This window comes from Ovis canadensis, chromosome 2 (genome assembly GCF_042477335.2).
Source record: "Ovis canadensis isolate MfBH-ARS-UI-01 breed Bighorn chromosome 2, ARS-UI_OviCan_v2, whole genome shotgun sequence".
Classification (NCBI taxonomy): domain Eukaryota; kingdom Metazoa; phylum Chordata; class Mammalia; order Artiodactyla; family Bovidae; genus Ovis; species Ovis canadensis.
The window spans coordinates 243,778,875-243,796,129 of record NC_091246.1 but is presented as its reverse complement, the minus strand read 5'-3'; the positions used below and the strand labels follow the sequence as shown (position 1 = coordinate 243,796,129).

At 37.1% G+C, this 17,255-nt stretch overlaps 1 protein-coding gene across 29 annotated transcripts in view; it reads left to right on the top strand.

Annotated features, from left to right (window-relative positions):
- EPB41 (erythrocyte membrane protein band 4.1) overlaps nucleotides 1–17,255 on the top strand; it is a 184,590-nt gene that overhangs the window by 90,817 nt on the left and 76,518 nt on the right. For all 29 annotated transcript variants that reach the window (XM_069578801.1, XM_069578814.1, XM_069578817.1 and 26 more), the window contains exons 6-7: nucleotides 10,661–10,736; nucleotides 12,234–12,452. In XM_069578801.1, the coding sequence (XP_069434902.1) occupies nucleotides 10,661–10,736; nucleotides 12,234–12,452 (295 nt within the window). The remainder of the gene's footprint in view (nucleotides 1–10,660; nucleotides 10,737–12,233; nucleotides 12,453–17,255) is intronic.

Here is a 17,255-nt window from a genome sequence, read left to right as displayed (position 1 = left end):
CATTTTATGGCGCTCTCTCTTTTTTTTAAAGTAGGTCAGAGGATTTCCAACCTTTTTCTAGTGGTGAGTCACTTTAGAATCCTGGCTATGGCCTATGGCTTTGAAATTGAGATAAAGCCTTCCTTTGAAAGGTAGAGATTCCATAATAGAAAGGCAGAGCAGAGGTGGACACTACTGAGATGTAGGTCAGATCTTGATTTTTTTTTTTACAACTAAGCAAAGTAGGGGAAGATAGGAATGACAGAGAGAAACAGAAGATGGAGACGAACAAAGAATAGAAAAGAAAAGGATATGGAGTCAGTTCTCAAAATGGTAGTGATTGAAACTGTAGCAGCCTACAGTCGGGAGTTTGCTGCCCGATCCTGTTCCATTTAAATTGTCCTGGACTATTGAGCCCTAACCTTCTCCATGTTTTCCTCTCTGTCATTCTCTTTTGTTCCTTCTTTCAAATCAAAGCATGTAAGGAACTGTGGAAGGAACAAAAGGGATCGAAGAATGGAAATCCTTTGCCAGTGACCCTTCTGTCACTGTGGCTTTCTCTTTGCCCTGAGCCCGTTGACACAAACTACTGCTGAACACCGTGCTCAGACTTGTGCCTTGGGATAGATTCTTCTAGGTTGAAAATGGCTAGATTAGTATTTTGTGAGCTTCCCAGGTGGCACTAGTGGCAAAGAATCTGCCTGCCAGTGCAGGAAACATGGGTTCGATCCCTGGGTGGGGAAGATCCCTGGGAATAGCAAATGGAAACCCGCTCTAGTATTCTTGCCTGAAAAATTTCATGGGCAGAGGAGCCTGGCAGGCTGCAGTCAATGAGGTCAGAAAGAATCAGACATGACTAAACCCATACATGGTATTTTGTAGCCCCTGGCCCAGTATCTAAAGGGGTAGAGACTTTTTCCCTCCTGTTTATGACTAGATGTCCTTTTATTTTATATTTGTTTTTTGACCACAGCATGCAGGATCTTAGTTCCCTGACCAGGGATTGAACCCATGCCCCCTGCAGTTGAAATGTGGATTCTTAACCACTGGCCCACCAAGGAAGTCCTTAGTTTTATTTTTCAGGAAACTTGTAGGAACTGCAGTAAGTGTTACTAATCATGATTAGTAAATTGTAACTGTACCACCTGAAATCAAATTTTGTTTTTCATTTGTTTTTGAAAGAAAACACTTTTGTTATGGTAAAATGTTTCCCTTTAGACCCTGTTTGTTTATGTTTCTTAATTTGGACTGGCAACTCTCCATATTTGTTCCCTGCCTGTAAAATCTCATTTTAAAATGAAAGTCAGAGTAAAAAATATTTAGAATACTTGAGACATGACAAGAAAAAATTTGATTCCAAGCCCTTTTCAATGAGGATACTTTTTATATTCAGTATTACTCAGGAGTAAATGATTGTACTAGAAAACTCTTTAGGAATAAAAGTTAAAACAGAGTTTATGATGAGTAGAGATGAATATCTAGTAGATTATCTTCCAGGCTATTGGGGAAAAAAAACTCTTACTAAGAAAAACAACCTGTTTGTCATTTTTTTTTTAAAGAACTTTACAAAATAATAAACCTCTTTCCTTCAATATGGGAAAGAAAAACCATATCTGTAACAAAAACCTTAACATCAAAATGTAAATATTTCATTGCACCAAAGAGAAGATTGATATTTACCTATTGCAAAGATTTTCAGTTCAGTTCAGTCACTCAGTCATGTCTGACTCTTTGCGACCCCATGGACTGCAGCACGCCAGGCTTCCCTGTCCATCACCAACTCCTAGAGATTACTCAAACTCATATCCATTGAGTCAGTAATGCCATGCAACCACCTCATCCTCTGTCGTCCCCTTCTCCTCCTGCCTTCAATCTTTCCCAGCATCAGGGTCTTTTCCAATGAGTCATTTCTTTGCGTCAGGTGGCCCAAGTATTGAAGCTTCAGCCCTAGCATCAGTCCTTCCAATGAATATTCAGGACTGATTTCCTTTAGGACTGACTAGTTTGATCTCCTTCCTGTCCAAGGGACTCTCAAGAGTCTTCTCTAACACCACAGTTCAAAGGTATCAATTCTTCAGTGCTGAGCTTTCCTTTGTGGTCTGACTCTCATATCTATACGTGACTACTGGAAAAACCATAGCTTTGATTAGATGAACTTTTGTTGGCAAAGTAATGTCTCTGTCTTTTAATATGCTGCCTAGGTTGGTCATAGCTTTTCTTCCAAGGAGTAAGCGTCTTTTAATTTCATGGCTGCAGTCACCATCTGCAGTCATTTTGGAGCCCAAGAAAATAAAGTCTCTCACTGTTTCCATTGTTTCCCCATCTATTTGCCATGCAGTGGTGGGACTGGATGTCATTATCTTAGTTTTCTGAATGTTGAGTTTTAAGCCAACTTTTTCATTCTCCTTTTTCACTTTCATCTAGAGGTTCTTTAGTTCCGCTTTGCTTTCTGCTGTAAGGGTGGTGTCATCTGCATATCTGAGTTTATTGATATTTCTCCTGGCAATCTTGATTCCAGCTTACACTTTATCCACCAAGCATTTCACATGATATATTCTGCATATAAGTTAAATAAGCAGGGTGACAATATACAGCCTTGATGTATTCCTTTCCCAATTTGGAACCAGTCCATTGTTGATGTCCATGGAAAGATTTTGGGTTTTTTAAAAAGATAATTTTATCCTATAAATAATGTATACTCATTGTGAAAATTTGAAACATAATGAAAATATATTATGAAGAAAGTAAAAGACCTCTAAATCCTACCCTCCAGATAGGATCACTATTAAATTGGTGTAATCTACAAGATTTTTCTAGGCATATATAAATTTTGCTTTTCAAAAATACAGTTATGTTGTACATTGTTTTATATTGTGTATCCTATGTGTTAAGTCATATGTATTACTAGTTTAACATTTTAAAATATGAAGCATGAAATTAAAAGACCCAGATGAATATGAAACAAGATAAATTTCCTGTCTTCCTCTGTCCTTTAACTAACTTCTTGTGTTCTTTCCAGAGATGTTCTGAGTGTATATAGACAATACATTTTAATATAAATGTATATTTAATGTGTATATTCTATTTATATATAATATACTTTACAAATATATTTTGAGATAAATATGTATATTCTATATGTGTTTAATATGCACATGCAAGCAATATTTATTTAATATAATTTGGATACTCTTTATATTAACCTATATAAATTCATTTCATTTGTTAAAATTTTTTTAATGATTATAAAGTTTTAGCACCATATATATGTTTTGGGTTGCAGTGACCATATATAAAGGGCTCTCCCGGTGGTGCAGTGGTAAAGAATCTGCCAGCCAGTGCAGGAGACGCAAGAGACTAGGGTTAGCTTCCTGGGCTGGGAAGGTCCCCTGGAGGAGGAAATGGAAACCCACTCCAGCAGGTCTTCCCTGGTGGCTCAGACAGGAGAGAATCTGCCTGAAATGCAGGAGACCATGTTTGATCCCTGGGTTGGGAAGATCTGGAGAAGGGAATGGCAACCCACTCCAGTATTATTGCCTGGAAAATCCCATGGACAGAGGAGCCTGGCGGGCTACAGTCCCATGGGGTTGCACGGAGTTGGGCACAGCTGAGTGACTAATACTTTCATTTTTCCAGTACATATATATATGTGTGTGTATAGTATATGTGTATGCACAACATATATATATGTATATGTGCATCTTGATGTGGGGACTGCCCCAGTGGCTCAGTGGTAAAGAATCTGCCTGCAATGCAGAAGCCACGGGAGGTACAGGTTTGATCCCTGGGTCAGGAAGCGCCCTTGGAGGAGGGCATGGCAACCCACTCCAGTATTCTTGCCTGGAGAATCCCATGGACAGAGGAGCCTTATGGGCTACAGTCCATTTGGTCACAAAGAGTCGGACATGACTGAAGCGACTTAGCACTTACGCACCTAGATGTATCTGTAGTAAATTCCTAGAAGTAAAATAAAAAAGTATGAATATTTAAATTTGTAATAGATATTCACCAGCAAGGTTTTTTTCTGTATTTCAGAAAAATATAGAGAAGTATTGAGTTAATGTAGCATATACCCATGTACCCATCCCCTAGAATTAACATGGGTTAACATTTTACATTTAAAATAGAACAGTACAGGTAAGGTTTATCTCTTTTGTTTTCCTTTGCAAAATCTGTCCATGGAAATGTATTTTAATGAATTTGGGGTGATTCAGTCCATGTTATATTTTTCCTTCATATATACATACCTGTATACAATAGACAGTATTGCTTTGGCTGTATTTTTGAAATTTCCCTCCAACCTAATTTTTTCCATTTGAACTTTCTTATATGGTCTATCAGTCTCTCTCCCTTCTCCCAGCTTAAATTGTAGCTTTCTTTAACTTCCTTGGTTCTGAATGAGAGCAATCTCCCCTGCTGAGCTGAGTTGGGCTAGCTACTTCCATCTCTTTCTGATATAGCACAGAGCAAAATCAAGAAATCCTTATACCTCTGAAAAATAGTGATATATAAAAGAATACAAATTATGCTTAAGAAATTCTATAGCCCAGAGTTTGCTCTTTCTAAATGCGCCCCCCTCTCCTTCCCCTGCAGAGGTCCTGAATTTTATGTTAATGAGTCCATCATATTTTTTCAATGTTTTTTTAGTACCTGATGTTTGAATGTTTCATACAATAAATATTGCAATATTAAAACTTATGCTTTACCTTTTTGAACATCATGTGCTGTTTGCTCAAGTAGCTCAGTCATGTCAGACTCTTTGCGACCCCATGGACAGGAGGCTGCCAGGCTCCTCTGTCCATGGGATTCTCCAGGCAAGAATACTGGATTGAATTGCCATGCCCTCCTCCAGGGGATCTTCCTGCTTCAGGGATCGAACCTGCGTTTCTTATGTATATAAATTAAATTATATAGCAGTCATAGTGGCTAGCTTTTCTTATGAACGTGATTTTGAAATTCATATCAGTTGCAAAGAAAATTTCACAAAACAGTTCTTATTCTTTACTAAAAATGATATCCTCTGACTTTTTTTTTTTTCTGGCTGTGCCATGTGGCTTGCAGGGTCTTAGTTCCCCGACTAGGGATTGAACCTGGGCCCTGGCAGTGGAAGCACCAAGTTCTAACCGTTGGACCACCAGGGAATTCCTCTTCTGACTTTTTTGTTTTATACTCTATTTCATTTTTTAAAATGCTTATTTTGACTCACTAAACTGATTTCATAATGGATCATAAGTTCACAGTTTTAAACAGCCCTGATTTAACCTTTATACCTTAAGGTGGAATTGCTGGATTATAGAGTATGTTTGTTTTCAGTTTTATCAGATATAGTCAAATTGCTTTCCTTAAAATTGATTGTAATAGCTTACATCTCCACCAGTAGTGTATGAGATAGTTCCTGTTTTCCTGTGTACTTAGAAGGCAGAAATTTTAAAAATGTTGGGCTATAATTTCAGACTTATAAGTTGAAAGAGTAGTACAAAGAACTCCTGGATACCCTTCAGGAATACATTTGATTCCTCAGATGTTGGTATTTCACTACATTCATTTTATCTTTTTTTCTCTTATACACACACATGGCCTTTTTTCTGAACCAGTTAAGAGTAAGTTGCATCATAGCAGCACTATTCACAATAGCGAAAAGGAGCAAATAACCCAAATGTCCACCAATGGATGATGGATAAAAAATATGTTCTATATATTCCATATATGCTATGGAATATTATTTATTCTCGAAAAGGAATGGAACACTGATACATGCTGCAACATAGATAAGCTTCAAACATGATGCTAAATGAGAGAAGCCAGACATAAAAGGCCACATGTTATTTGATTCCATTTGTATGAAGTATAGATCCATAGGGACAGAAAGCAGACTAGAGGTTTCCAGGGGCTAGGAGGAGGGTGGCAAGGGAGTAGTGATTGCTTAATGACTACAGTGTCTCCTTTGTGGGTGATGAAAACATTTTGAAATAGAGGTGATGGTTATACAACATTGTGAATATACTAAATGCCAGTGAATTGTATCATTTAATGTGCTAAATTGTATACTTGAAAATGGTTAATATTATGTGAATTCTACCTCAGTTAAAAAGAAAAAAGAGTAAATTGCTCTTAGCTTTTTTTGCAATAGCTTTCTACCCCTAAATACTTCAGTTTGCATATCCTAAAAGCTAGATTTTCCTCACATAGCCATAATACAATTACTAAAAGCTGGAAGTTAGCATTGAAACAATACTATAACTTATAGACCTTGTTTGTTAGTTGTGTCAATAATATTCTTTATAGTGAAAATGCAAGGTGACGCTTTGCATTCAGTTGTCACATTGCTCTAGTTTTCTTTAATCTGGAGCAATTCCTTAGTCTTTAAAATATTTCATAACACTGACAGTTTTGCAGAGCCCAGAGTAGTTATTCTGTGAGTGGTCACGTTGAGTTTGTCTGATGTTTCCTAATGGTACATGAGTCTTCAGGGTACGCACTTTCGTCAGGAATGTCATTAAAGTTTTGCTGAGGTAGAAGGCAGAAATTTTAGTCTTAAAGAATATTAGAGCTTTTCCAGTCTCCATTTTTTTCTTGTTCAAATTGGGAAAGGAGTACAACAAGGCTGTGTACTGTCACCTTGCTTATTTAACTTATATGCAGAGTATATCATGTGAAATGCCAGGCTGGATGAATCACAGGCTGCAATCAAGACTGCCAGGAGAAATACCAACAACCTCAGATATGCAGATAACACCATTCTAATAGCAGAAGGCAAAGACAAACTAAAGAGCCTCTTGATGAGGATGAAAGAGGAGAATGAAAAAGCTGGCTTGAAACTCAACAATCAGAAAACTAAGATCATAGCATCCAGTCCCATTATGTCATGGCAAATAGAAGGAGAAAAAGTAGAAACAGCAGTAGATTTTCTTTTTTGGGGCTCCAAAGACACATGCTCCTTGGAAGAAAAGGCTTAACAAACCTAGACAGCATATTAAAAAACAGAGACATCACTTTGCCAACAAAGGTCTTTATAGTCAAAGCAATGGTTTTTCCAGTAGTCAGGTACAGATGTGAGAGTTGGACCATAAAGAAAGCTGAGCACCGAAGAATTGATGCTATCAAATTGTGGTGCTGGAGAAGACTCTTGAGAGTCCCTTGGACAGTAAGGATATCAAACCAGTCAATCCTAGAGGAAATCAGGTCCTGATGAAGCTCCAATACTTTGGCCACCTGATGTGAACAGCTGACTCATTGGAAAACACCCTGTTTCTGGGAAAAATTGAAGGCAAAAGGCGAAGAGGGTGACATAGGATGAGATGGTTAGATAGCATCACTGACTTTATGGGCATGAATTTGAGCAAACTGCAGGAGATAGTGGAGGACAGAGGAACCTGGTGAACTACAGTCCTTGGGGGTCACAAAGAGTCAGAGACAACTTAGTGACTGACCAACAGCAGCAGCGTCCTCATATGACCCTCACAACAAAGCTGTGAGAACAGTTACTTCATGTCATTTGTTCACTCAACAAATAGTTCTTGAGCATCTGTGATACGCCAAGCACTGTTACAGGTGCTCGGGGTATATACCGTATGTAAAACAGAAAAAAAAAAAAACTTACCTTCAGGAATTTCCTTTATAGTGGGAGACGAAGATTTTCCCTTAGAAAGTGTGTGTGCATGCACACACACACATACACACACACACAGTGTGCTCAAGTGGTATAAAAGAGTATATAGTGAAAATGGGTCTCTCCTGCCGCTTTCCCCTCACCTCTGTTTCTCTCCCCGGGAGTTCCCCTTTCTAGTTTTGCAGCTACTATACTCTGTCTGCTGTGTATCCTCATAGGGGCAGTCTTTGCCTAGATAATCATTCCTGTAATATGTGTTTTTTTCTACCCCCAACTTTTGCAGTTGCTTTCTATGTGTACTGTTCTTTGCCTTAATTTTTTTTTCCCCACTCAACAGCATGTAATGTTGATGTAACCTTTTCTTGCTAAGTAAGTACATTTAGGTTGTTTCCATGCCTTTGCTGTTAACAATGTCTTACACATGTATCACTTGACCACTTTCAAGTGTCTGTTTAGATACATTTATGGAAGTGGAACTGCTGGGTGAAAGGGCATATACATTTTATATTTTGATAGACATTGTCAGTTGTTCTCTGCAGTGTTGTGCCATTTTATATTCACATCAGCAATAGAAGAAAGTACTTACTTTCCCTACCGACTGTGGGTGATATCAAGCTTTTTATATCAGTTAGCTCAAAGGGTGTGGGGCGGGGCAGATATGAAACAACTAAATTTATGTTTAAAGTTCTTAAATGCTGGATTCACATTTATTGAACATTTTTTAGCTATCTTGTTTCCCATATTGATTTCCTTTAGCCAATATGTTTTTTTAAATAGGTAGCATAGAAGTCACCTTTTTAAAAAGCCTATGTGGGAATTATGAGTTAACAGTGATTAGATTGATATTTTTATCGTATCAGAAAATAAAACAATAGATAATGTTTTACAGTATTTGAACTGTAATACTGCCCCCCTATCCATTTGCCCCTTTTATAAGAAATAGTTATATGGTTGCTTTTCTAATCTAAAGTTCCATTTTAAGTTTTGGGGATATGAAGCATTAAAAGTGAGCTGATGGTAGACATTAAGAGTGACTAGATTTGAGACAGGTTTGTTGTACTGTCTGGAATCTGCCTTTTAGCTCAATTTTTGAAGGAAAACTTCAACCATTTCCAAGAGACTGTTGTGTTAAATGTTTTAGATGTTTAAAACTACATGTTCATTAAGACATTCAAACTATTTCAGGTTGTAATTTGCATTTTGTTATTGTAACCAATAGCAATAAAGATGATATTTGGAGATTAAATACTATGGATGTAAAACAGAACAGTGTTTGTAACAGTTGTATGTTGTAGGGTATAAAGTCCAATGCATAGAGTTTGGAGTAAGAGAACCCTGGATTCATTAGCTATGTATTTTCTTAAGCCTCTGTTTCTTCATAAATAAAATGAACTATAAGAGAGCTAGCTTCAGTTCAGTTCAGTTCAGTCCAGTCACTCAGTCGTGTCCGACTCTTTGCGACCCCATGAACTGCAGCACGCCAGGCCTCCCTGTCCATCACCATCTCCCGGAGTTCACTCAGACTCACGTCCATCGAGTCTGTGATGCCATCCAGCCATCTCATCCTGGGTCATCCCCTTCTCCTCCTGCCCCCAATCTCTCCCAGCATCAGAGTCTTTTCCAGTGAGTCAACTCTTCACATGAGGTGGCCAAAGTACTGGAGCTTTAGCTTTAGCATCATTCCTTCCGAAGAAATCCCAGGGTTGATCTCCTTCAAAATGGACTGGTTGGATCTCCTTGCATTCCAAGGGACCCTCAAGAGTCTTCAACACCACAGTTCAAACGCATCAATTCTTCGGTGCTCAGCCTTCTTCACAGTCCAACTCTCACATCCATACATGACCACAGGAAAAACCATAGCCTTGACTAGACAGACCTTAGTCGGCAAAGTAATGTCTGCTTTTGAATATACTATCTAGGTTGGTCATCACTTTTCTTCCAAGAAGTAAGCGTCTTTTAATTACATGGCTGCAGTCACCATCTGCAGTGATTTTGGAGCCCCCCAAAATAAAGTCTGACACTGTTGCCACTGTTTCCCCATCTATTTCCCATGAAGTGATGGGACCGGATGCCATGATCTTTGTTTTCTGAATGTTGAGCTTTAAGCCAACTTTTTCACTCTCCTCTTTCACTAACTCAATGAAACCAAGCCATGCCTGTGGGGCAACCCAAGATGGACGGGTCATGGTGGAGAGGCCTGACAGAATGTGGTCCACTGGAGAAGGGAATGGCAAGCCACTTGAATATTCTTGCCTTGAGAACCCCATGAACAGTAGGAAAAGAGCTAGCTTAGTGCCTGGTAATGCAGTAAATACTGAACAAAATGCAGCTCTTAGCATCTTAACCAGTCATACTAAGATCAGGCACTACTGTTTGGCAAACTAACAGTCACGTTAAAAAACCTAGAACTGGTAGTACATAGCTGGAGAAATTGAAATGCATTCTCCACTTAATTTGTACTCATAATCACTGATTTTCATTGTATATTAAAAGTGTAAAACACTTCTATGAGTTTTAGGATTGAACTCTTGTAGTTTTCATACCCAAAGTATTTTATTAGAGCTATAGTTTCTAAGAGCCGCATATATTGCCTCTTCCTTCTTATTTCTAAAGTAATCTCCTAATCTCACCCATATGAATGGGGAGAATGTTTTTTCTTTATTTGACATAATGTTGAGAGATGTCACATATAAATAATACCAATACCGAAAGAAAACACCCGTGAATCACTTGAAGGACTTTTAAGGACCCACAGTGGTATATAGATCACATTTTGAAAGCCATTGCTACAAACATGTTGACCTAGAGGGTAGTTTCATGTTATTTTGCTTATATTGTTTTATAAGCAAAACTATTAAGTCTGGTAATAAAAAATGAGATAATCTCTTAGATGGTCTCTAAACAACTTTCTTATTTTTCTTTTTAAATAAGGGTAGTATTTTATCCACAGAGCAAAGAAGTATCAATATTAGAAGACCTCAGGGGGAAAAAAGATTAAAAAAAATACTTTTAGGTAATTCTAACAACCAGAAACTTGGACATAAGTATAAAACTCTTTACTTATTTTTACAGGTGTCCCCTGGAATTTCACATTTAATGTAAAGTTTTACCCACCTGACCCAGCACAGTTAACAGAAGATATAACAAGGTAAATAATGTATTAAGTTAAATATGTAATAAGTAATTTCATTATCATAAGGTCCAGGGAGTTCTTCATTCAGAATTAAAGAAAAACAATGAATTATTAAACCTAATATAAAAAGTTTCTAGTTACTTCAAGGCAGGCTTACAAATAAGTGAGCCTAAAAACCTCAAATATCTGTGACTCACCTGGAGGAGATTAGCAGGGAATTAACCTTGCTTATCAAGGATATTATGCCATGCTGTGGACAGGGACTCTATAAACCATGCCAACCTCCAAAGAACAGGACACAGATAGAGTGGCAAAATAGCTCTGCTGTTTTTTTGTTTTAAATACTCTTCTCTCATGATGCTCTTTTTTAAGGGATCAAAAAAACTCAAGTCTCAGTGTTCTTATTTTTTCTTCATATTCCTCTTTTAAATTGTAGGATTAGGTACATGAACTGAATCTTTCTCAGTAATTTTTGAGCCTGCTTAATTTATGAAATAAATCTTGTACTCTTTAAAACAGCTCACTGATTCCTTTTAAGAAAGTGTCTTTTATTGGATTCTATGTAAATACTAGCAAAAAAGGAAAATGGAAAAACAATATCTAATAGAAAGTACTACAGTACGTATTTCTATTCATAGCATATTATGTAGAGCCTTATATATACATAGTAGGTATTTGGCAGTGTTTGTTCAATCGAATTGTTGTTGAGAAACTACTTTCTAATTCTGATTTTGCTATCAACCATCTGATTTCAGACAAATATACTCTCTCAAATAAGAGAATAACCTAAGACTCCTAAAAAGTCTGGTTGTTAAGTACTGTGAAGTGTCTATACCATTAAAAAAGTTATCTAGTTATTCTTAGTACATTCTTGAAGTTAAGATGCCATATCTCTGCCTGAAAAAATTATCTTGGTTATTTCTGTTTCACAAGTAATACTTTCTCTTAGAGTTGCTACTTACTCATCTTTCTTTGTTAAGGTTTATTATATATACAAATAACAAATCCCTAAAATTCTGTACTAACTACCTATGTTTTAGAGGAGTTGAAGATACATAATGATTTGATTGGCATTGTTCTGACTTTTTAAAAAACATGTATGTAGTGACTAGTCATAGACAGCAAAAATGATTACTGATGCATATGTTATTCAATATCTTATTATAGTCAAAGCCAAGATATGATTCTAATTAATCATGGCCCTGACCTCCTTAGCCCTTGTTCTGATTGAGTTAACCAATTCAGACTCTTTTACCAAATAGGAAACCTGGAAGATATGATTAAATGGAAAGAACCCAGTTTGGGCGATCTGACACTGAAACAGTGCAATGAACAACCATATACCTCCTGCTTAGATTGAACAGTTTGTTAATATTAACTCATATTTACTTAGTTGCTCTTTTTCTTTCTCCCTCCCTCCCTGTCTTTCCCATTTTCTTCCTTTTTCTCTCTCTATATTTTGTTATTGTTTCTGTCGCTGACATAGTAACGTCTTTTCTCTTTTGGCTATAGGTATTACCTATGCCTTCAGCTTCGGCAGGACATAGTTTCAGGACGTCTGCCCTGTTCCTTTGCAACCTTAGCGTTGCTAGGTTCTTATACTATCCAGTCTGAGCTGGGAGACTATGACCCAGAACTCCATGGCGCAGATTATGTTAGTGATTTTAAACTGGCCCCAAATCAGACCAAGGAACTTGAAGAGAAGGTCATGGAACTGCATAAGTCATACAGGTAAATATGTCTCCAGGGTTTGAGCTGTCTTTACTTTGACAGTAAGTTTAAATCCTTGACCTGGGATTATTTTAGTGTTTGCCTTGGTGGGAACTGATAACAGAGAGAGAGTCAGCTTGAGCTCAGACCTCTCCCAGTTCTTTGGGATTCTAAGCCTTCTGAACCTAAGTTTTCAGAGTAATGGTGCTACATTGTTGGATGAAGACTAAATGAGGTAATATATATAAAGCACTAAGCACAGTGGCTGGCACATAGTAGGTGCTCAATAAATGGAAGCTATTATTACTATTGCCTTTTACTTTTTTTTTTTTTTTAGATTTAATGTATTATACTGTATTAGATGCCTTGAGATCTTTAGAGCAGAGGTTCTTAACTTGGGGTCTTTGTGCAAGAATAGACTTAAGAGGGCTCATAAAGCCCCTGAAGATATTTTAAAATTCTTTCTTGAATTCACTAATTTTTTTTTTTTCTTGAAAATAATTGGTAATGTGAGAGGTATAACACAGTGGTCAAGAACAAGGGCTTTAGTCAGACTGAGCTGGGTTGAATTTTTGTTCTGCTTGGTCCTAGCCTTGTGACCTCAGGTAATTCACTTAATCTCTCTGAATTTCAGATTCCTTATATGTCTGATAGAGATCATTATCTCAGAGGAAATAGAGTGATCCATCGGATTAGAAAAGGTCATAGGTGTAAAAACTTAATACAACATCGTACACATAGTAAAAATTTAATAAACATTAGCTAGTATTAATGTCCCAGAAAAATGTTTCTTCCTACAGTATATCTCATTGTTATATGAGTGACTTCTCCGAGCTAAATTTTACCAGCTGCCTAGGCATATCAAGGAGAATGTCTGATCCTGGCCTTGAGTTGGCACCTTGAATTATGTTAGCATGAGTTAGGCTAGGATGCCCCAGAAGGTCACACTGCTGAGAAATCCTGAGTGGTCATACAGTAGTCTATCTAGCTGTTGACCATCTTATTTTCCTTAGAGTGGTTCCAATAGGATTGCATGGATTAAGATGCTTCAGAGAAGAGAGTGTTAACTCAAGGTCCCCCAGTTCTAGTCACCTTATTCCTGCTGTAGGTCCCAGTCCCTCAGTCATGAGAACCATAATAAGAACTTAAAGGTCTTTCATCTGTGTAACAATAGTCTTGTAACAGTCACCCCACTCTCATGAGATCACGCTGTTTCTACAGATAATTGCCAAGGTTTGTTTTTCAAGTTTGGGTATATACATTACAATACTTTGATACTTTATTATTAGTATAATCTTTGAGCAATCAATAAAATGGTAAAAGAAAATATTTTACTGCTGCTGTGGAGCACAACAGCAGAAAATAGTGGTGTTGGATTATGATTGATGCCTTACTTCTGTCTCTGATGATTTTGATGTATATTTGATCATAATAGAATTTCAGGTTTGGGAGGACTTTGCAGTCTAAATTTCATGCAATGCTTGATTCTCCTTTATGCATTGTTAACATAGTCATCATCATATCATAAGCAGCTAATTATTATGTGTCTGTTATTATGTGCCAGATACCATGCTAAGCACTTCATGTATAATACATTCAATCTTTTAACCACTGTTTGAATTAAGCTGTGTGTGCTCAATCACTTCAGTCATGTCTGACTCTTTGTGACCCTATGGCCTGTAGCCTGCCATGCTCCTCTGTCCCTGGAATTTCCCAGACAAGAATGGGTTGCCATTTCCTACTCCAGGGGATATTCCTGACCAGGGATTGAACGTGTGTCTGCTGTGTCTTCTGTATTGGCAGGTAGATTCTTTGCCACTGCGCCACCTGGGAAGCCCTTTGTTGAAATGGTGGCGCACAAATCAAGGCAGTTGGCACCAAACTGTGCTACCAGTCATTGTATGCTTCACTAGGATGCACTTTTATTTTTAACTTGCAGTCAAAAGATGAGATATTTTTAAATCTGCCTGTTCACTTAAAAATTTTCATGATGAAGTAGTAAAAAGTATTGATTATTTTAAATCTTAAATACATTCTGTTTAATATTCTGTGTGATTTAATAGGAAGTACCCAGAAAGCACTTGTGATGCATACTGAGGTACAACAGTTATTTTGGGGGAAAACACTTGTATAATTGTTTTACATTCTCAGCTGAATTAGTCACTTTTTTAAAATGCAACACCTTTTTCGCTTGAAAAAAAATAACTATGATTAATGACTTTGATTATTCAGACTTGGTTGTTTGTTCTCAAAAAAATGAAATGAGCCAGTCCTTTAACGGTTGGTAAACAACTGACTATTTGTTGCTAATGATAAAATTCAAGCTTTTAAGAGAAAATTAGAATTTTATAAAACTTGTATTTGCCATCATGGTCTTGACAGGCTCCAAATACTTAAAAGACTTTTCTGATGGAGGTGGTGATGACTTTAATGCATGTGATTCTCTTCTTTTAATACTGTACAATGAAATGTGTCAGGATTTGAAGGACTTGGATTATTCAGTCAACCAATATTTTTCAGATATGAAATGCATGATATTACAAAATCTGCATAACTATAAAAGGTCCATTCAAAATGCAAGATAGGCCAATGGATTTTAATATAACATGTTACAAAAGTTCACCATTATGTCTTCAGATTTCACATTGGAAACCCCCTTAGAAAACTGCCATTGTTGAGTTTTAGTGTAGTAAGGATCAAAGAAGAATATTTTTAATCATCAATTCTTCATTTTCCAACTACATATCTGTATGAGCTCAGGTTTCTTCATATACTACAACCAAATTCAAATATTACAACAGATTGAATTCAGAAGTAGTTAGAAGACAGGAGAATCCAGCTGTCTTCTAAGTCACACATTAAAAAATTTTTATAGATATGGAAAACAATGCTGCTCCTTTACAACAGTTTGGGAAAATGCTGTTTTTTTTAAAAAAAAATGTTAAAATATGAGTTTTTTATTGTTATTCTTTAAAGATTTAATCAGTAGTTTCAAATTTTATTAGTTTTACCTTCTATTATAGTAAATATTGATAGAAATAACCCACATTTAAAAGCTCTTTAGAGTCCTCAGTAATTATTGAGAAGGAAGGGATCCTGAGGTCAAAATTTTGAGAACCACTGAGCACCACTAAGGCAAAAGCCTGGGCTCAGGAGTCAGCCTGTCTTACTTTGAATTCAGTCTCCATTCCTTATTAGCTTTATGATTCTTAGTAAGTTACGTAAGTGCTTCCTAGGCTTCCCTGGTGGTTTAGATAGGAAAGAATCTGCCTGAAATGCAGGAGACCCAGGTTCAGTCCTTGAGATGGGAAGATCCCCTGGAGGAGGGCATGGCAACCCACTCCCAGTACTCTTGCCTGGAGAATCCCCTGGATAGAGGAGCCTGGCGGGCTACAGTCTCCACGATCAGAAAGAGTTGGACACAACTGAAGCGATGTAGCACGCATGCATGCCAGTTACTTAAGCTAAGTTTCCATTTTTTCATCTGAAACAAAAGGATGATACTGTGAATTCTGTGATTGTTTAATCAGAAATTCATGTAAAGAGCTTTGCACAATGATTAGTATATAGTAAAATTTCTAATATTTGTTAGGATAATAATAATTCTTATTCCATTTTGCCAGTAATGAGTGTGAGTCTGGGTTTAGAGAACTGCTCTTGGGAACTGACTTTAAATCCAAATAGGTGGAACTATCTCAGAGGACAGATGGATATGTTCCAGTTGATGTTCTGTGAGGTGTATGGGTAGAAATTGAGCAGTAATGTATCTCCATGATTAGAAAACTTGGAGGTCTGTCATCTTGGAATTTACTTGCTCCTTTTTGGAAAGATTGGCAGTCCTGACAAACAGAAAGCCAAATGGGAATTTTAATTATATTCCAACAATATGACATTTTAACCAGTCCAAAGAGACTTCTGCTTAGGCAGAAGCATTTACTATGCATTGATCCTATTCCCCAGACAAATAGAGGACAGCCTATATACATGGAATCCTTAGTAATGGCCCTTTGTTTGCCTAGACAGAAACTGTGAAGCTATAATTCACATTGTCCTCCATTTATGGGGACTGGGAAGATGATGTAAAGTTGTCAGTTGTCCCCTACTTAATTATTTGAAACCGTGGTCTTTAATTTGGAGATGCAACAATGTTATTAAAAGGCTGTCACATCCCCCACCAGATGAAAACTGTTGACTTGCAAGCATGTGGACCCCAAATTGGTTGAAATCCAGAAGATGGATGATGCTTGAAACTTTGCGTTTATGCCAACCAACCTGAGAATTGCACACGAGCTGATCACGCAATCTGTAGCCTCCTCCCTCACAATGCCTTAAAAACCTTTGTCTTCTAACGGGCAACTTGGAGATGATTTTTGGACATTAGCTCACCATCTTCCTAGGTTGCTGGCTTCCTGAATAAAGCAGCTTTTCCCATTAAAAAAAAAAAAGGGAAAAAAGCTGTCATTTAACACTGGAACTCACTGAGTGGCTCTGTATCCTGACTCCGCTTGCTCAAAATAAATACAGGGAAACTTTGTCATAACTTCTCTTTTTAATGAGCAAGAATTAACCTGTGCCAAATCTCTTTGATTAGGTACTTCTTGTAAGCTACAATAATTTCAAATAGTAAATTATTAAGCGGTACTGAATAAATTCAAAACAGTACTCCTAAATAGTTTAGAGCTGTCTAATCTCTTCCCAGCTAGTTTGTTACTACTTTCAAGAGTCTTGGAAAATATAGGAAAAACCATAATCTTTAAAATGTTAAGTCAAAAATAATTAATTTGTGGTTTATTTGTAAAATATGATTGCATTTACATGCACAGG